Raw genomic sequence first — 21,409 nt, forward strand, 5'->3', positions numbered from 1 at the left:
TTCAGCGTGGTCTGACGTACTGCAGCATTTGACAATAGGCAACGACAAACTGGAGGTTTGGACGCTGTGAAAGGTTCGGTTGGGAGCCACAGCAGGAAAGGCGTTACGCATGATGAGAAGCTGCAGATAAGAATCAGCGGCTGCTGATGAGCTGACAAAAAAGACAAAAGCATGGTGATCGTTGTGAAGATGCTGAATACGGTGTTGTTTAGTTAGATATGTTGTCTGTAAGTGTGTATGGAAATGACTGATGAAGGCTGAGCCTGCAGCTGTTGAAGTCCAGACTTTTTATCTAGCTGACCCAACTGGTTTCACTTTTCCCTCTTTGGCTGTGTAGATTGATTTGATATATAAAATAATCCAATTTAGACCAAGGTCGTAAATACAACAAATAGACAGTAGGTAACATTTATTAGTAAGTTCCTTCCTTCCTTATTAGAATACAAATAGAGGGTACAATAGAAAAAAGGTATTTTCCATTAAGAGGTACTCTCAAGACTTGAGTTTATTTCCAGTTTAGTAACATAATATTTTGCACTTGGGGCTTAAAAAATAAATACATTTTTGTCGTACTAGAAATTGCATGTCTTGCTCATATCATAATTTTAAAGGACCCCCCTTTGTTGACATGTCATTTTGTTGTGTGCATTTAATGCTGCATATTGCAATGCACAAATAAAAAGACAAAGTTTAAATAAGTCAGTTACATTATTAAAGTCAAATAAGTCAATTAAATTATTCAAAAATGTGGCTGTCACATTCATAATGTTACGAAACATTATCAATCTGCTTAGTTGATTAGTATCACTCCGACTTAAAAGAGACAAATTGAGCTGTTTGAAAAATTTCTGATTATGAAAAATTTAGGAATAATGTGTTAACTAAAGGAGCACCAACCAGTATTCATATTGAGGTAAGGCTGCATTCTCACTATATTTGGTAAACTAGATCTCTATAAAGCAGCTGATTGCAGGTTCTACTGGAGCAGATAGCCCAACTAGTCAGACAGTTCATACCAACTTGTTAAACTCCCATTCATAAGGAGCAACATAGCAAGAAGGTATAATATTTTGTACAATAAGCACATGAAAATCACAAGTGTGTTTATTCTACAGTTTTCTAAGGTATATGAATGAAAATGTAATAAGACATTGTTGCTACAGAGAACATTTTACTGTGATGACCCATTTATCATTTTAGGAGTAGCAGCAACAATGGCTGCTTTTAATTTCTTTTGAATGAAAAGCAGTTATATCATGTTACTCATTTCAGTTTTAAAGCTTTGTGTAAATACAGAGCTGCTGTGAAACCATGGTAATTTTACCAAAGAGTCGCATATTGTGAGGATTTCATACAAAGTGCCATATTTAACAGAATACATCCTAATGATTGTTTTAGTTGTAAACAGATTGACTTTTTATTTCCCCCAAAACAACAGGTTGTTTACTGACAATAAGAGTTTAATCAGGATCTCCAGGTTTTAAATCAGTTTTGCAACAGTTTTAGGGTCAAGCAGAGAAGGAAAATCAGCAATGATAAGAGACGGCTGTGCAAAAGCAATACCCTCCTCTGCTGTTTTGTTCTAAGCACTTATAGTAAAACAGGAGGTAATAAAACTTATTGCCATCTGTCTTATAAATATCACAGATATAATGCCCTGGAAGAGTTTTCATACCCTTGAAACTTTTATAATTGTTTCGTCTTCCAAAGACTCATTTTATGTGATAAACCAACAGAAACATATTGTATGTTGTTTTTAAGTATAAGAAAAAAATATAGTTTCCTTTTTTGTCTTTTACAAATAACCTGAAAAGCAAATGATGCCTTCTTCAGTCCGCCTGACTGTAAACATTGTAAAACCACCTTCTGTAGATCTGACAGGCTTTATTACAGGATTGCCATTCATCTGGATCTTTGTTCTGACCAAGCCTGCCCACAGCATGATACTACAACCAACGTGCACTGCAGTGAAGATGGTGTGTTATGCATATTTTATTTTTATCTTTTTTTTTTTGACTGAACTTTGGTCTTCCACACGTTTGTCTATGGAGATGCTTTGCAGTGAAGATGGTGTGTTGCGTATATTTTATTTATTTATTCATTTTTGACTGAACTTTGTTCTTCCACTTGTTTGTGTCTGGGAAAAAAGTACATATGGAGGTGGGGTTTCTTAGATTTTTGAGGGATAAGCACTGATCAACTCCCAAAAATCCAAAATAAAAATAGAATTGAAAACAGAGACACTTAAACTTGCTGGTCTGTTAAGAAAAAATAACCTTCTTCAGTCAGCAACGCCAGCAACCAAGTTTTGCTGGCGTCCTAACGTAACACCACAAATATTGAAAACCCATTTTAACATTTTTCTTATACTTTACAAACATTGTTCGTCTATCAGACAAACTCTCTATAAAATGCACATGGAACCAGCAGCCAACTTACCAGTAATAAATAAATATGTGCTTGTTCATTTTTGTCCATTAGCCCGACCTACATCTCTAACAACATTCAGTTCTCTTTTTTAAATATGATGCAATATTTTGAATGCGATTGCGAAACAATTTGTAACATAATGTAAAATAAAACATGCCAACTTTGAACATAACATTCCAACAAAATGCAGCTTGATTTAAGACATGGGGTGAAAAGCCAGAGATAGCAGAAATCAACATGTACTTGAGCATAAAAGCACCTGATAGCTGAGCAGCAGAGGACCCCTGACCCCACAGAGCAGCAGCAACAAGCACAGCAGGTCAGCACAGCAGTAAAGCAAGGAAACACTTCAGGAGGAAATGTTGTTTTCGACAGCACTGTGTACACACCTTGGCATTAATATAGGGGTCAAAGGGCCCACAGCGTTTGAACTCTTTATGGTCTACAGAGCTCTGCAAGGGAGGAAGAGAAGATAGGTCGATGGTTTCGGTTCAGACAAGCAATGAATGAATGAGGAATCATCACATAGATGAGTCAAACTAAACAAAAAGAAGAACAAAAAATTGGGTTAAGTTAATGAATAATTGGATGTCATGAACAGGCAGGAAGAAATGGCACAAAATGAGTCCATGAGAGTTTCTCATCAGGCCGCAGTCAAAGCGAATCAAATTTGATTAAAATGACAAATTTCCTTTTTTTTTTTTTTTTTTCAAAATGTTCATGATGTGCCATTTTTTTCTTGTTTCAAACCAGGACAGCCCAAGAGGATGATCTCTGTGCATAAAGCAACCAAAAAAATATCAAAGACAAGTGTTAAAACAAAACAGTTAAAACGGTTAGAGGAAATGGGTACTTCTCACTCTTGGCACAGCACTGAAGCACTTCAAGTATCACATTATCAAAGGAGAAGTCAGTATCATAATGCACTGAGGTTAATGCTCTGTGGTCACATTCTTTTTTTAACATTAATCTTGTTTGGTTTCAGGCCATGCCATGCTCAACTGAACCAAGTCTGAATGAGGCTCTTTTTCACAGTTTTCTGTGATCACTTAATGAAACTTTACATCTGCCATTCTGGTACCATTTCAGTTTCATGTTTTTCAAAAACAAACTGCTCAGAAGCTGACTCATTTCAAACTGTCCTCAGAATACCCTGAAAGGATGAAAATTCAAAGAGAAGCTTTGTTGAACACCGAGAGAATTTCATTTCTACTTCCAACCAGACAAGTCGAAAATATCTGCAGTCAAAAAAACAGAAACCGCAAATATGGCCGTAACTAAAAAGAACAAGCGCATAGGAGTGGCAGACCTGCTCGTTGATTTGGGGGTTTGAACGTCCTTGGTGGATGAGAAGTTTTACGATGCGCTCGTCTCCCTTCCACGCAGCCAGATGGAGCGGGTAGCAGCCCTTGCTGTCGGCGATGTTGGTCAAGGCCTCGTTCCGTAGCAGCGCCTCCACCACAGCGCTGCGGAGGAATGAAGGCACAGGACGGGTCAGAACCTTTATGGAAGGCACTAATGAATGAGCACAGACAATCAATATCTTAATCCTCCTTGTGGGACTACTGTCTGCAAATCCAGACCTCAGAGTACAAACACTTAAGCGAAAGCACGGTGTTCCCCTACACCCTGGAGGTGTTTAGTTCTGTTATCTTTGTACATCAACACAGCTGCAATATAAACTGATTAAATAAAACTTTGAAAATGGGTCTCCAATGTCACTATGATGTGCTATGAAAATTTCAGTGTGATTATCTGCTGTTTTTTTAAGATAATCATTCTCAGAGGTTTAGACAAAAACAACATTTTCTGGCGGCATTTTTAGACTTTCTTAGCCAATATCAGCCAGCATCCAAGGATTTTCAAAAGGTTGCCAACACTTTCCAATCCAACGTGTTTCACAACAGAGAATTTGAAAACCGAAAAGGATAAAACAAAGCAAATTGTCTATAATACATTAAGCCTTCCTGTTATCAGCTTGAATCTAGCCCTTTCTTCAAGTAGTGATCTTATTGAAAGGGCAGAATACCTACAAGGAAAATGCAATTGCCTTCATGTAGTATATTTTTCACTTCATTTGACCCTGACACATTAGTACTGAAAATTTTTTAACCAAGTCTCTTTCATATGGTAACACCATCTACACCAAAGGCTGCTGCTGGAAGTATCGCACAAAACTGCACTTAGGTTAGTCAGTTCCTCAGAGGGTCTCTAAGTGTTTAGTTTGTGCTTTTCCAAATTTACAAGTTTGAATGCTGATGGAGAATATAAAAGCTACACGTAGGAGGATGTACGTGTTTACATAAGAGGAATCTGCAACAAATGTGGGAGTAGCAGCTTCTTAAGGAGGTATTTGTGTTGGAATATTTTATTCAGTACTTGTCAAATAAAGGACCAAATATACTTAAATATAGGAATGTAGGTCACATTAATATAGGTTAAACCTAAATACATAACTTGAACATCTTTGTGCATTAATTTTTTTGTGATTTTAATACATTTGGAACAAAATACAAACTTGCTGTGCAAATCCTCTTATTCATCTCTGATGTACCTGTGTCCATTGAGGGCGGCATGGTGCAGAGGCGTGTATCCAGTGCTGTCCACACAGTTGACATTGGGGCCTCTCCAGATGCTGTGAAAAACAGAAATTATTGTTAGACTTCTGTTTTTGACACATCAGGTGAAAATATATGCACAAATGCAACACGGCAACAAACAGCTCCCACTCGTTTGACAGGACGACTGCCATCTCATTCTCATTGCATCACCACCACTCATCCTTGCTTTCATACAGCTTCAGGGTTTCAACAATTAAAAATGAAGACTTTTAAAGACCACTATGAATGAAATTCAAGGCCTGAAATGCACAGAAGAAGCAGCTTAGACTCCTGTAATGTGAAAACTTTTTTTTTTTTTTTTACACAGAATGAATGTAGCATTACAGTATATAGGTTTGTAACAAAAATGATCCAAAGGTGAAGACGAACATAGTAAAAACAACTGGTGATAAATTTGCACTTAAACCATGTTTGATACCAAAAAGCAGATTAGTTAGCTAGCTTTTCTCCTCCATCCGTTTTCCCAGGAGGAATCTGAAACAATGGTTCATGCTAATGCAGCTGCTAATACACTTTGCTATCTAAACAAGGGTATTCAGTCAAGCCTTAACCGTCTTGAGTCAAAATGAAAACAGAACATAAAACATGAATCAACCATTTGCCTAATAAAAAATCCCACGAGAAAAAGAAAGCCTACATAGGATATACAAGATTAAATAGTTTTGCCACCACAAAATGTAAAACCTGTGATTCATGTATTTAAAGGTCAACTTATGTTTATTAAATTTAAGACATCTTAAGGCCTTAATTTTAGATACGTGAATTTAAGACTTCATAAGAATGACACTGGGAAACCACCTTCAAGCACATTTTTTTAAAATGACAAAGAATGAAACAGAACTGGGCTGCCAGCACTAGAAAACAGGAATATCAGGAAGAGATACAAAAACTAAACACCTCCTGAGTAAGTGCTAAGATGACCTGGGACCTGGAAAAAAACAAGCTGGGGATATGCAAAGGCAGTGGGAAAAACAAAAAAAAGCCGTGAAAGACCTTAAAGCTATTCATGGGGTGAAATGTGAGGTAGCCTAGTATTAGCCCTGCACTCTCATTCATTTGCACTGAACTCGGCTGTCAGTTTTGATTGGTTTGGGCTCTTTTTTTTTCTTTAATTTGCAAAGAGCACTGCGGTGAGGAAAGAAAGAACTATGATGCAAGGAAGACGGGAGGGAAGCAGCAGAGGAGGACAGAGAGTGTAATTTAAGAAGCCAAAGGATGTCTGGCGAGACATAGTGCCAAGACGGGATGTGGAGCTCCCTGAAAGACTTCAACAAATCCTAAATAAATCATGTGACTTAGAAATCCCAGCACGAGTGAACCAAATATCTGAGAGCAGAGTCAGAAAAGGAAATGGAGCAAACAGAGATGGGCTTCACAGAGAATCAAACATATGTGATTTATATATATATTTTTTATACCATTTCATTCATATATGTAACAGAAACTATTCGAAAGGAAAACAGAAAGAGTGATGTGGTATTTGAACAGTCGAACACAAACTGAATTAGATCTAAATCCTTCCCAGCCATTGAATATGAAAACATTTCCCCAAGTTCTTTCAGGGCAGAAAAACCCCTTCAAAGTCAGCTTGATCGTTTTTGCGCACAAAATGTGACTTAATCCCTAAAATAATCAGGGAATAAATTAAACGACAAAAGTTTTCTTGGTGTCCTCACATCTCCATGTGACTTTACTCCCCAAAGAGACACACACACACACACACACACACACACACACACACACACACACACACACACACACACACACACACACACACACACACACACACACACACACACACATAGCTCTTTTCTGTCGCAGTAATGGCCGTTTTGCCCCCTTAAAATACATCTCCCACAATAGCTCAGCGAAGCAGCCTGCAATTACACAGTCAGAGCCGTCTCATTAAATAAGTGTCTTGTGTAGGGCTCTGTAGCCTGCAGAACAATGGGTCTGAGAAGAGCGCAGACACACGGGGGAAGCTCAGCTCCGCCATCCAAAACATAAGCTGTTTATTTGTTAGAGCAGGCCTTCTGGGTAACGTCTCAGAAAGTCACGGGACATCAAAAGCACTGCTCAGAGGAAACACTCCACTGGGAAAATGTGATGATAGGAAGTGCTGGAGACCGAGAAACCTCTGTTAAATGTGCAACAGAGGTTTCTATGGGAGTACTCAAGGCGCTGATGCATACAGTCTTCATAACATCTGGATTTCTGGCTGTCAAAGTAGTTGCAGGGAGGACAGCAGTTCTGCCTTAAATGTGGGTATGGATCTCATCAGAAGGGAAAACAGGAGACAAACAGACCTCCAGTAGCTGTCCTACATAGAAGAGTTATGTAACTACTAGGAGTAAAATCCCCCACAAATGAAAATGACCATGAACAGGAACTAAGAAGCATCCATAAAGGGAGAATATGCCACGCGTCAGACATAAGGTGGGAGCAATAATGAGGTCAACAGAAAGTTATTTGCTACATAAACACTGAGTGAGGTGTGTCGTTATGATTACTAGTATTTTTTATCATTTCGCTTTGAAACACACACATAATGTCTTCAGGTATACTCTTTGTTCAAAGCTTTACTAAACCAATTTCTGAATTTACAAAACCTGCATATAACATGCATATCTTACAAAATATGATGTAAGATGACTTTTTTCTTTTTTTTTTGGTTCAGAGCATGGTTTATGTGCTTAGGTTTGAAAGATTAAAGGAAATAGTGCTTCGGCACATTTATGACACTTGTACAAGAGCTTTGAGCAAAAAGCACTGTATTATTATTTGAACTGTTCTGTAGAATATTTTAAAAAATCCGTCAGCTACAGTCCGGTTAGTTTAAGAAATCCAAGTTAAGCCACATTACTCTGGATCGGAAACATGCAGGTGAGAATCAACTTACAGAGTCGTTAGATTTAGGGGAAACTACTTGTGTCGTTTCAAAGTGGATGCAGTGAGGACAGGCATTTTTCAAAACTGAGTGGGCTGATTTCTACCTTCATGGGATCTGATGAAGGTAGGAAACTACCATTAAATTTATTTACCTACATGTTCTCAACATGCCTAAGTACAACATGATGCAGTAGGGTGGTAAAACTGAAGTCAGAGTAAGGACAGAGACAGAAGAAGCCATTAAACAATTCTCTGCAATATGTTTGTGGTAAATTCAGGGAGTTCAGGAAAGATGTTCAGTTTCACCGTTTTTATAAAACGTTTGATGGACAGCACAAAAAACCCCTGATTTGCTTTCAGGTGTACCCCGATAACCAGTATAAACCCAAATCTTTCCATCCATTATTTTGTTTAATATTTGGTAGATTCAAGTTGAGACTTTTGATCAGCTTTCCAGGCTAAAATAAGTTTCCTCTTCCATTGTGGGAGGTGCAACATCGAACAGCTTGCTCTAGGTAAAATATTTATCATGCATTTGCTAATTGGTCTTCCTCATCAAAGCTAAAAAAAAAAAGGGACTTTTAAAAAGAAAGTTTACTCAATGTTACAAACATTGAGTCACATCTGCCTCATGACCAAAAAGGAGCACAGCACAGCACATCACGAGGCACGTTATGATGCTGGCAACATATCACATTTCTAATCAGGACCATGTCTGTTCATTAATCCCATCTGAACTGCTGCCATGCAGAGCAAGTGAACGTTTCATTACATTTCCTTACAGTCAAAGTCTTCCTGCTTGCCATTAAGACAGCTGCCAGCAGCAGCGGCTTTAAAAGCTGCATAAGTGTTTCGTCCTTCGAGCATTTTGGCAGCATGGCACTCAAGGGCATGAGTCAGACTGGTGCTCCACAATCCACTTCATCCTCTTACTACGGCTCAAAACCAACCTCACCGAGAGATGGAGCTTATGCCCACAGCGGAGGTAATGGGCAAAACAGAGTTGATTTGGTTGGAGAGGGAGGCGGGGGGCACATTCATGGGAACTGGCTGAGGAATTCCTGTTTGAAAAGCTGAGCTAATCCTTAATTTGCCTGTGGGGATATCAGTGGGATGAAGCTGGAGTTTGCAAGACATTCATGGGGGTTAAAATCGGCGTTTTTACAAATCCTGATCGCTGTGGCTGGAGGAATAAAACAAAAAACAAAAAAACATAAGTGCACCTCAGTTAATTGGAATAGAATTAATTAATGTCAATTTAATACTTCAACTGCTCTCTAAGTGCTCAAGTAAATCAGCATGATACAGTCAATACAGGTGTACATAATAAAATAAAATATGAATGAAAAATATATTTATTTTAACAATTCTCTTCAAAAACTAAAATATATACCATAGCTTTGCTACACATATAGTGCTATTAGTTAATTTTAGATAATTGTGTCTTAATAACATTTAATTTAATTTAATTAGGAAAAAAAATAGAATATTGCATTAGCTTTGCCATCCCTGGTGCTTTTTTCCCTCCAGACAACTTTCCACTCATATGCCTGGAAATAGAAATCTGAAGAGTCAGCTTCTTAAAAAATGTTTTTTATGGCTTAACCTCCTTATGGAGGCCTTCAGTGAGAGTCTAGTAGACAACTGTCAAGTCAGCAAACTTGTCTATGACTGTATAGGTCATAACCAGGTCATAACAATAAAATGTCTGCATTAAAAATCTCATTTTTTAAATCTTTTGTCCAGTGTACTATAAAAATGCTATATAAAAACTAATTTTATTTTCATTTACTGTAGGCCACAATCAACAACCTTAACCAAATTAAACACTTTAATCTGTGCATAATGAATCTGTATCTGAATTTAATTACTGTGACATTTCAATTTATTGAGATACACCTGGATGTTCTGCCTATTTCAGTTTACATATTAGCTACAAAGGCTGCAAATGAACAACATTCAGAAATGATGCTGGTGTTTGTGAGGTGGGTTCAATATTTAAGCAACATCAAACTTAAAAATGCAGTACGTTCATTTGTGCTTCAATACATAAAATGTAGGTCATACATAACCAGTCGGACATGCATATTTATCGAGTTTGCTTAGATGAAAAAGTAAACAGAAAATAAAGAGGAAATTCAGTCATCTAATTAATAATGCAAAAAAAAAAATAAAAATCCACATCAGCCGAAAGCTAAAACAAACAACTAAATGTTGATTTATGGACTCCTAGGAGGGAAGGAATGGCTAAATAAATTCAGCAGCCCCTTAAAGCACAGAAGAACCCAGGTGAGCGCGGACCCCACGTCATAAACAGCTTTATCCGTCAGTCTATTAGCGGTGTGACCACACTGCCAGGAACTGGTCCGCCCCGGGGCAGCGAGCCCAGCAGAGACAACTGGCTCATGTCAGCCACCGTTGGGGAAATTGGCTTAATTATGCATAGTGCTGGCAGCTGCTGGAACCAGATGCCCCTCTGCCAAGCAGTCAACCTGAGCATCTTCATCTCAGCTCAGACTGAAGCACCTGCCAGAAGTCTCCATTTCTGATGAGCGCAGGATAAAACACTGCAGCAAAGAGCAACATGCTGCAGACCAAAACACATATCTGGATCGCAGGTGAGGGTTATGAACATGTTTAAACAGGAAAATTGACCAGAAGTCGGAGAAATGAAGAAGTGAAATTTGACTAAAAGCAAAAAAATAAAAAAAATAAAAAAATCAGATGAGTGCAATAATTTTTTTTCCCACAAACTAAAGACCCATGACTGTATTTTACAATTTAAATTTATGACAGCCTGCACTGAACATATACCAAAGAAATCCTTCTAATGAGATTATTCTCACCATGTGGTTAATGACCAGGCATCTCTCTGGGAGAAACTGGGAGGGCACTTAATTATTACCATAAAGCAAGAGTAAGACAACAGTCATGTGTGCCTGTTACTAGGACTGATAGAAACATTGCAAAAGTTTTAGGTAAACTAGGTAAACAGCTCAATTTAAGCATTCCTAACTTTGCTCTGTTTTAACTGATAGGAAATAGTAAAAATTACATTTTTTTTTTTTTTACTTTTTAGATTTGTCTGAGTTGGACAATTTTCCCTTGATCCACTCTGACTGGTAATCAACAGGTACAACCCTGAAAAAGCTCTTTTTTTTCTGTTCATAAAATGAGCCAAACCAGAAACCTACACGTTACTGTAAATACTCACAAACAGCTGTTCTTTGATGTACTTTGCTGTGAGTTTAGTAAAAATCAGATAAAGGTTAGAGGTATGTGTTTTGATGCATAAATAGAGATAATCTTATAATCTCTTCATCGCCTGTTGATTTCAAAGTTACTACCTACATCACTGAACTTCAAGTACATTTTTCCCCGTCTTTTTATGTGTTATGATAGCCATTTAAAAAATAAATATGCGTACCAAGAAAAGCTTGATGGGTGAATTTCTACTGAAATCCAGCAATAAATCACAAACTACATAGTTTGTGGGGAGTTTCAAGTCAAGTCTTGGAGAATATAATCTTCCCGATATTTCTGTTTTCACTTTCTATTGCTGTTAATTAGGTGAGTGCATTTAATAATGGTTTAATTTTAAGTCCTAACCAGTAGAACTGATTTTAAACTGCCAAGAGATTAACAATATGCAAAACAGTTTTAATAAGGGGTCATTCCTAGAATGTATTTGAATATCATGTAGTAGCTCATTCTGTTTTTCTTTTAGGCTTTAAAATTATAAAGCAACTTTTTAACAAGGTAGGAAATCTCCACAAGGTGACATGAATCATCAAAATGCTTGAGTGACAGATTCAGCTTGCACTGAATCTACTTTACATCTACTGGTCAATTTTGGTGATGAATTTTAACCAACCGGCCTGCTGCAGGAAGCCAAAAGCTCCCCTACTATCCAAATATGTTCCATTGTGGCTAAAAAGGGGCAAAACAAACTAAAAATAAGCACCAGCAACTCAGTTCAAATCCTAATTGAGTCCTCACAACTCATAACTTCCCAATGAGTATTTCACAGGGCATCTGTTTTGCAGCAGGAGGCGTGAAAGAACTGCATATGCTTTAGAAACGGCATGCAGCAGAGCAGTCTAACAGTGTTTAACAGAATCAACGTGATTCCCAGAATGAAAAAAGCTGGAGAAAACTCATAAAAATGGATTACAAGGAGGAAAAAAAAGAAAACAGCCAACGAGGACTGAAATACAATGAAAGGACATGAAAACACCGTCCTTCAGCAATTCTACAGTTATCTTAGCTGCTTCAAAGGAACTTAGACCAGCTTCAATAGGGAATCTCATTTTTGTTTTGACAGAAACCTTCTTTTCTGACAAACCTTTCATTTCAACTCAATTCAGCAGCTTTTGTCTTTTTTTAAATTATGTTGACAACTCTGTTTTAAAACCAGAACTTCTGTGTTCTGGTCTGCATAGCTTGACTATTTTTGTTAAAAGCTCAGCTAGTTTATCATATTCATCAGCAAAGTCAATCTTTAAAGAAGCCTTCTAAAAAGCTATTTTTGTGGCTATGAAACTGATCCTCCACAGACTAAACGTGCCCTTTAATGTTGAAATTAAAGCGAGGGCTATTCCTTTTTTTTTTTTCCTTCCTCACCTGGTCAACAGCAAAGCAAAAGTGGGGCTATGATAAGAAAAACATGCAACATTTGCTTTCTGGGTGGACAACTCCATGTGTAACATGTACAAAGTCTGAAGGTAGAGCAGAGGTTGGCCTCCACTCAGCAGGCGGGCAAGAGGACTGATGAGAGAAACAGGGTGGGAAAGACGTAGACGCCAGATGGATGAGAAAACATCTAAGCTGCTGGAAGTAAACAGTCAGAAGACGCAGGTCGGAAAAGAGCTGCAAGACACTTCTCACTGCGGATTGTTGCGTTACCTCTTGCTCTTGTTATCTAATGAGTAAAAGTCTAGAGAAATCTACTCAATAGTCAGAACAAGGCATGTTCTGCAATACTTCCCTTAGCTTTCAGCTGTAAAACAGGAACCATAGAAAGCTAGAAATATAAAACCGGACTTTCTGCTGAAAGCTACAGAACTGACAAAACTGTTTAAGTGCTAAGATTAAACTTTTGCCGAAGCCTCCCTTCCCCTCATTTTTTTCTTTAAACCAACAACTCTTCGAGGCACTGTCACAAGATTATTTTCTTCTCTTCCATTAAACTTCAAAGGAGCTTCCTCTCCACTACTAACTAATCTCCCAAACTCTGACCCACTTGGATGAAGGATATTTTTAGTCCACCACCATAAAGAGGGCTTGAGACTGAATTAAGAGGACACTGTATTTGTCACACACACACACACACACACACACACACACACACACACACACACACACACACACACACACACACACACACACACACACACACACACACACACACACACAAAAACACGCACACATGTGTGGAATCCATCACTGCTAGGCGCCATTCTGCATAGCTTCTGTGACTAAACAAACACAACAGTCAGAGGAGAGTATCCCAAACTCAGATGCTCTTGGAATGCTAACATTGTGGTGTTACATTTCCCAGCACTGCTCCCTCCTACTAATGTCTGTTTCAGTTCAGAGGTCAACAAATGATGTGCTGTGACCACTGTGGGTGCATCTGCCCAGACAGCAGGAGATGATCTGAGGGCGCTTTTCCTGGAATGCAAGTGGTACAAACTGCCTTGTCAACACTTAAGGTTCCAGTGCAGGAACATTTTTTTTTTCTTCCAGGAAGCAGGGAGGTTTTCCAGGGTTATTCTTTAACCTGCGTTGTTTTCACTGCAGGATCCAAATCAGGGCGAAATTTACCCCAGAAATAAAACCTTTTAGGATGCACCCTGAAATAAGTGGTGAGTTTTTTTTTCTTTCTGTTTTAAGTTGTTTTAATGTAATTTGTCGTGATACAGTAAACCAACACACACTGTGTTTGCTTGCCTGAGTGCGGTGGAAATTACTTGATCTACAAGAGGGGGGAAAGAGGATTAAACTAATTAACATCTACACAAACAAGTATAGAGAAATATTACCATTTCTTAGCTGCTCCATCCTTGATTGTGTCTTCATATATCTGATGTGCATGTGTGCATAATATCTACAAGCACACAGATGCGCACATACTAGGGGTACCAATAAATCGATTTCCTTGTTTTCTGTATTTACATGTGAAACTGATCTTATCTACCTCCACAGAGGCCTGAAAATCCGTTACTGTCCCCTTTTGTTTTACCATGATAGAGGGCTGATTGACCCACCCGCTCACCAGGTCTCATCTGCGCATTTAACAAAAGTCCACCTCATTGCTAATTAATGACATTACCACTGTATTTAGTGACTTTTCACACAAAAAAATTAATTGATAAATTGGTATCTGCCAAAATCGGAATCAGTTGGGTTTTTTAAAGATAGGCAATCAGCCAGAAAACTGGAATCAGTGCACGCCTAACACATGCAAGTCAGCACACTTGAATGTGTGCACAAAAGTGAAGGAAGCAATGTTCTGCATCTCCTCAGCGAGCCTATCCTCTCAACACGCATCAGTCCCACGCTGCAATATCACATACAACCAGACATCTTCAAAAAACAGAATCCTTGGGATAGTTTCTTTTTGGAGATAAAAGGACACCATCAAATATTCTCATCGTTGATAGAGCGGCTCTTCCTGGTGTGAGCAGGAAACTGCGGATGAAATAAGATGCTCTGGAGGTGTGCCCAAAGCCCTGAAAATGCAAACCACTCCTCAATATAGTCACTTTTTTTTAAAAAGCAGAATGTCAAACGAAACTGGATAGAACAAATTATTTAACAGCTCTTTCACAAAGTCTCTAAAAGAGCTGCAAAAGCAAATCAAAAAAACTCTTCCTTTTTCACTCAAAGACTCCCTCTCCCAAATAAATAGCTACGCTCCTCTTAATAGGTGGTCCAGTTCTGATCAACTGGCTGACAGGTCAATTTTCATTTCCCTTAAACTAGAAAGCATACAAAAGTCTCAGAACGGTTTTCTGGGCCTGATATGAATATTAAAAGCACCATCCTGTGGCTTGTCAGTAGGACAAAGAACACGGCTGTGAAGCGGAGAGGAAAGTTCTCATCTGGCTAAGGTCTTGGAGTGTCCGTCCAGGACTCCATGCATTCCTCTGTTAATTTCTCCTCAGTGGGCAGCCGCTCTCCCTGCCAGGGACTTGTCTCACCTCCGGTGTAACAGCAGCAGCTGTCCGAGTTAGGACAATTCGGGCCAGGGAGTGCAAGTGGAAAAAGAAAATCTTAACAAAAAACATCCAAAATACAGGATTATGTAACAGAAAATGAAGTAGATACGGGGTTTTACAAAATAATTTTTCATTGTTTTTTTGTTACAAGTATACATTACTAGGATACTTTTCGTAAGAGACTAACAGAAAGAAATGCCTGATAGATAAGTGGAAGGAAAATAACTTTGGACAGACATGAATAAAACCCAGTGCATCCACTTAGTGAAGACAGCTCACCCACGTGTGGCTTAATGTCGCTAAACAGAATGAAAAACGCACCAACACCTGGACGTCCAGACCAAACTGAACCTTTTTGTTGCACATGAAAGATGCTACGTGTGGTGAAACACTAACACTGCAGCATCGTGCTGTGGGGACGATGAATGGAGCTAAATACAGGACAACCTTTGGAGACAGTTGAAACTTAAATTCATTTGTGAATCTTTAGAAAGACTTGAAAATAAATATTCACAGACATTCTCCCTTCAACATGACTGAGTTTGAGCTCAGTCATGTTGAAGGGACATGACTAAGCCACTTTGCACAGAACGGACACACTTCTCAGTTTCTACATGTGCAGCTCTGGTGTAAACACGACCCAAAAGACTTGCAGCTGCCGTTGCAGCTAAAGACCATTCTGCAACGACTCAAGAGGGCTGAATGGCAAATGGATTTCACACAACATTTAAAAACCATGTATCATTTTCTTTCCGCTTCACAACTATGCACTGCTTTGTTTAGGTCTTTCACATGCAATACAAGCACAGTACATTCACGTGTGTTGCCGCAATGTGACCGAATGTGGATAAGTTCACGGGATATTGATACCGCACATTTGAGAACACGTCCCAGCTTCCCTAATTGATGAAGTCCTGCTTAGAAGTCGGTGTGAAAAATGCCGGAGGTCAGTGTCTATCTCATGGCAACGCCTGGGACACATTCTCCTGGGAAAGCAGGCATTCCGCAGAGCAGAGCTGCACAACGGCCTGGTTACAAAAACACTGCAAGCCCCAGCATGTGGCCCATTCCATGTGAAGAACGCCAGAAATCTGGTGGAAACACACACACACACACACCCTGGAAGAGCAGCGCTGAAGTCAAGTGGATCATGCAGCAAAACTCGAGGATAGCTCTGCCCAGTAAACATGCCACGGCTGATGACAAACATCTCTGCAAACAGGTTCTCAGAACCAGAAACTAGTCCATTTAAACAATGCAATTTGCAACTTTATACACATTAGGAAGCTTCAGTGTGCGTCACAGCAACAGAAGCTTCAACAGTACATCTATTTTTTTATTTATTTTTTGCATGAGGGCATTAAAGCGAGCGTGATCTGAGATTTACCAAAAACAGCAGCTTTGGACTGAGATGAAATCAGCTCTGACAAGATTACCGGCCTACACTTCCCCAACAAGTGATGATGAATAGGTCACAAATACATTCTGATGAATGAAACAACAAACACACCAAAGCCACAGCCTGGACTACCAGGCAATTCACTCGCAGACGACGGTATTGACATTTTCATCGTGCAGGCCAAATCAAATGTCATGCACGGGAGCAACGATCCCACAGGCTCCCCTGTGGTCAGTACTCCTCACATGTCCAATAAGCTCAGGTGTCCACAGGCAACAAGCTTTCAACCAAGGGTTTATTCACTTCCTGCATGGCCTGGCCAATTATGTCCCACAGTTCCCATTGCCAAACATTGATTGCTCAAGACAGAGTAGATGACACAATGGGTTCTCTGGTCCACCCACCGATCAGAGAGTGAAAGATGGAGCCGGCTTTGACTGCATGACATTTCTGAAATGGATTTCCGATTAAAAGAGTTTAATGCAATTACCCTAAGTATGCTGCGCAGCCTGCGCTGAGTAACACATTGATGCAGCATGAGGAGGTTCACTTCAACACTTCAGCCTTAGACAAAAGCTGCCCTGGCATTCAGATCCCAAACAACTGTTTATGTTTTAAGTGACAAACATTCAGGACAGGAAAGGCGTGGCCACGTCACCGTGCAAAGGTGTTTTCCTTCACATTTTGTCACATTATAACCACAAACTTAAGTGTATTTTATATGAATTATAAGTGATTACTAAGAGAATAGTAGATAAGTGAAGTTCAGGAAAATTGTATGAGATTTTCAAAACGTTTTTTTAAATGAAAATTTGAAAATATGGCCTCCAACAAACTCCAGTCGGGCTGAAGCGGTTAATCGGATTAATTGTGATGAATCGATCATCGAAATAATTCTCAACTAATTCAGTAAACAATTCATGATCAACTGGGGTACAGACTCCAAAACAAGACCATTTGCTAAAAGAACATAGAGACCAGTAATTAAGCCAAAACTGTACAAAAAAAAATACACATATTTTGCATGCAAGATTTAAAAAAACTTTGTAAACTGTTCTATCCAAAACTCCTCTAGTGGCATACTTTTAGTTTCACCCAGTTTAAATTCTGTAAAATAAAAAAAGCTAAATCCTATAAAGTACATTTTGCTATCTTACTATTAATCAGTTAATCAAGAAAAATAGCTAAACTCAGCCCTGCTCTACATGAATGTTAAGTCAAGCAGAAAGGACTGAACTTTTCACATGTTGATGTTAAAAGTATTTTCTTAACTGCAGATGCAAACTTTCCTGCAAATGATCAAGTGTTCACCATGTTATAGCATTTTAGGCAATAAAACATTTATTTTCTTATTTGAACATTTAATTATTTGTTTATGTGCATCTTTTCATGTACTTTTAATATTGCATAAAATGTGCAGAATGTGCATCTGTTATCAGATTAACTGATTCATCGTCAGAATAATTGTTTGCTAAAGTAATCATTGATTGCGGCCCTAAACTCCAGTACAACTAAATTCCATAGGAAACTATCTAATCAGAGACTAGAGTCCACCTGTGCAAACATTAGTGAACATGTGGCATTAAGTCAGGGATAAAGCTGTAGAAACGCTTAAAGATTAGGCTATAAAACAATATTCTTCATCCAGCCATTAACAAAAAATGGAAAGAAAATGGCACAAAAATAAAAAGCTTCCAGGACATGGCCGTGCACCTAAACTGACAGTCCAGGCTTTGTTGAGTTGATGAGAAAAGAAAAGATGCTAACACAGAGCAAACTTGGACGGAAACCCGTTAAGACGCTGCAGAAGTCTTATTCCTGGGCTGAAGGTTGACAACAATCCTAAACATACAAACAAAGCCACAATGAAATGACTTGGATCAAAACACATAGATGGATTTCAATGCCTCACACAAAGTCCAGAATGGAATCAAACTGGGAATCTGTGGCAAAAGACTAAAAAATTCATTTTCTTGCCGCTTGTCAATTATGCACTGCTTTGCGCTAATCTGAAAGATAAAATCTTACAGATTTTGCTAGATGTTAGGTAACATTTTCCTACATGCTCTTTAAGTTATTCATGCTAAAAGCAGGTATAAATAATTATGAGGAGACTTCAAGCAATTGTTCACCAAGCTGATTCTTATGAGTTTATCCGCAGGACAAAATGAAACTGCCTCCATCACATCTGCTGCCAATTCCTTTGTTGTTGCTTTTCTTGCTCTTTAACGCAAACATGTGCCAAAGTAATACATTAAATATGGTTGCAATTTTTTTTAGGTTAAATCCTCTCCTCCCCTGTCCAAATCCACACAGCAGGGTGTGCACAGGCAGCATGCGGACCAATGAAAGATAAATGACTCAACAGTTAAGGTAAACCTCTCTTACCAAGCAGAGCAAGTCTTTTGGATGTGAAAACCCACATCAAACGTAGATATTTCGCTGGAGACTTCTCACGCTGCCCACAGCTAAACCAAACATCTTCAGAGCTTACACCCACAAGCTTGAGAATAAAAGTTTCCAGAAGGTTGACTAAATCTGATATGATAACTATATTTGTATTCCACCCTCATTAACCCGGTTCAAGTCTAGACTGTGCGTAAGCAATTAATTACACATCAATGCCTAAGAGATTAGAAAAACGATGTAATTGTGTTTTTGTATGAATATAAAGTATTCATGATACTTTTTGTCACGTTACAACCACAAACATCAAAGTATTTTGAGGGCATCTCAGGATTATAGACCAACACAAAGCACATGAAGAGGAAATATGCCTTGTTTTTCTACGTTTCTATCAATTTAATCTGTTGTTTTGAAGTCTTTAACAGGTTTTCTTGCAGAACATCCCTGTACTATATCTTCCCATCAACTCTGATTAGTTTCCTTGTCTCTGCTGAAGTAAACCTCCCCAAATCTGCTTGTTGGCCAAGACTGTGTGCACAAGCAAGGAATTTGACTCTGGTTTTTAATGTGCCCAGAATGTGTGGGATGTGCAGAGATGTCTGCTGCCCTTTTCCTGACCCTAACCTGTACAGGTCCTGAACCGAGTGAAGGTCAGCCTTGATTATCCTCCCTGCAGACCTAATTGGACTTATTAGGACCCAATAGAAATTCTTATCCTGCTCTTTTTCTTCCCACAACTTGACCTTTTGACATGCTACCCCACCTGAGCTACAGATCTCCCAGTGTTACTAGTAATTAACTTGAAAACAAAGGTAGTCTGTGTTTGTAGAAATTAGCTACACTTGGTTGATTTAAAACAGTAAAAGAAAGGCTGAATACAAACAAAATGTTCATTTGGAAAACATTTTTGAAAACCATGCAACATTCTCGTTCTACTTCTTATGTATGATTGGACGACTTATTACGAGCCAATAAACTAAACTGAAGTGTGCGGTTGTAACGCGACAAAATGTTTACTTTTGCAATGCACTGTGTGCATACAACAGTAGACGGACAAAAGCAAAGCTCTAACAAAGAGGCATGCCACAGCACAGGTTCAGGTTGGGTTTGCTTTGATGAAAAAAAAAGATCACTGATTAACTAAGCAAGCATATCTGAAGTGCTAACAGTGGAATGATAAGACAGTGTTTTGACAGGGACAGTACCGGTGGCTGCCTCCCCTTCAGTCTTCCCACAGCCTACCTGAGCAGACTGGAGAGCGGATGGGAGGAAGCTCCGTGGCTGCTGCCGCTGCTGTTGCCGCTTCCTGCGCTCCCCGACGATCCGCCTGCGGATTGTCGCTTCCCGGGTAAAAGCTTCTCCACCGCGGCCAGATTCCCCGTGCGCGCCGCGTCCAGAAGCTCCTGCTCCTTCCCCATCGCTAATCCCAGGGAAAAATAAAAAATAAAACAGGAGGCGCTGGGGAAAAGAACGGGGAAGACAGAGGGATAGGGAGAGGGAGAGGGGGGGGTTGGTTGTAGGGAATGAAATTTCTCTGCGACCCTCTCTTTCTTTCTCCCAGCCCTCAAGTTATTCCTCAGAGCTGCAAATGTGGCGAGGAAACAAAAGCTTCCCCCCGGCCGCCCTGCTGGATCCTTCCGTCCCGATCCACGACTCCGCTGGCGCTCAAGAGGGGGAAAAGTTTCGTTCAGCCGCACGGCACCATTATCGAGCAAACTTCCTCTGACCAGTCTTCCGAGCGTCGTCCGTCACTTCCTCGAAACTACCCTTTCTTTCTTCATCTCCAATGAAACCCTTCAGACGCTCACGAATGCCGCACCAGCCACCGCCGCCCCTCGCTGCTTTATATACAATAGGGATGATAAAAGAAAGATGGCGCCCGGTGTGACTCTACGCCAGGAAACGTTAGGTCCCATACTGGATGGGATTGTTCCCATCCCAGTAAGTTGTAGATCTGCCTTTTCATGTGACCCGTTGTGGCAAGAGCAAATTTCCAAACCTAACAATGAGCTTTATCGGTCCTGTCGTTATTGTTAGGAGACATATTATCACACAAAACAAAATGTAAATAATTTAAATAACAATTGAAATTAGTGGGTTTTTTTTAAACAACAATAAAGTTACCAAAACAACAGTAGTCATAGAAATAAGAAGAAAATTGTTTATGTATTGCTATATTCCCATTCGGTCAATGTTCATAAGGATGTTCATAAATTTAAGCTGTAGTATAATATTAGCATATTTACTAGTATCAGTAATCATGTTCTCACAGTGAGCAAGATGCTGCTTCCTGGTATCATATGAAAGGAAATAAAATACTCCTTACGATGAAAATCTATGTAAATAAGCATGATAGCTACTCTTAAATAGATAGAAAACTTTTATAAAACATAAGTAGATTATTTAATATCTAATTAATAAATTACTATGTCCATTTTCAA

General features: G+C 39.1%; 1 protein-coding gene across 7 annotated transcripts in view; it reads right to left on the minus strand.

Annotated features, from left to right (window-relative positions):
- The window catches only part of anks1aa (ankyrin repeat and sterile alpha motif domain containing 1Aa), a 69,621-nt gene extending 48,564 nt beyond the window's left edge, over positions 1 to 21,057 (minus strand). For 5 of the 7 annotated variants that reach the window (XM_017305847.2, XM_017305844.2, XM_017305846.2 and 2 more), the window contains exons 1-4: positions 20,211 to 21,057; positions 4,985 to 5,065; positions 3,740 to 3,896; positions 2,820 to 2,882 (exon numbers count right to left, since the gene is read on the minus strand). In XM_017305847.2, coding sequence (XP_017161336.2) covers positions 2,820 to 2,882; positions 3,740 to 3,896; positions 4,985 to 5,065; positions 20,211 to 20,386 — 477 coding nt within the window. In that variant the 5' untranslated portion in view covers positions 20,387 to 21,057. The remainder of the gene's footprint in view (positions 1 to 2,819; positions 2,883 to 3,739; positions 3,897 to 4,984; positions 5,066 to 20,210) is intronic. The other 2 variants (XM_017305848.2, XM_017305849.2) reach the window with 2 other exon arrangements.
- Positions 21,058 to 21,409: the final 352 nt, after the last annotated feature.

This window comes from Poecilia reticulata, chromosome 7, assembly GCF_904066995.2.
Source record: "Poecilia reticulata chromosome 7, P_reticulata-male-v2, whole genome shotgun sequence".
NCBI classification, from domain to species: domain Eukaryota; kingdom Metazoa; phylum Chordata; class Actinopteri; order Cyprinodontiformes; family Poeciliidae; genus Poecilia; species Poecilia reticulata.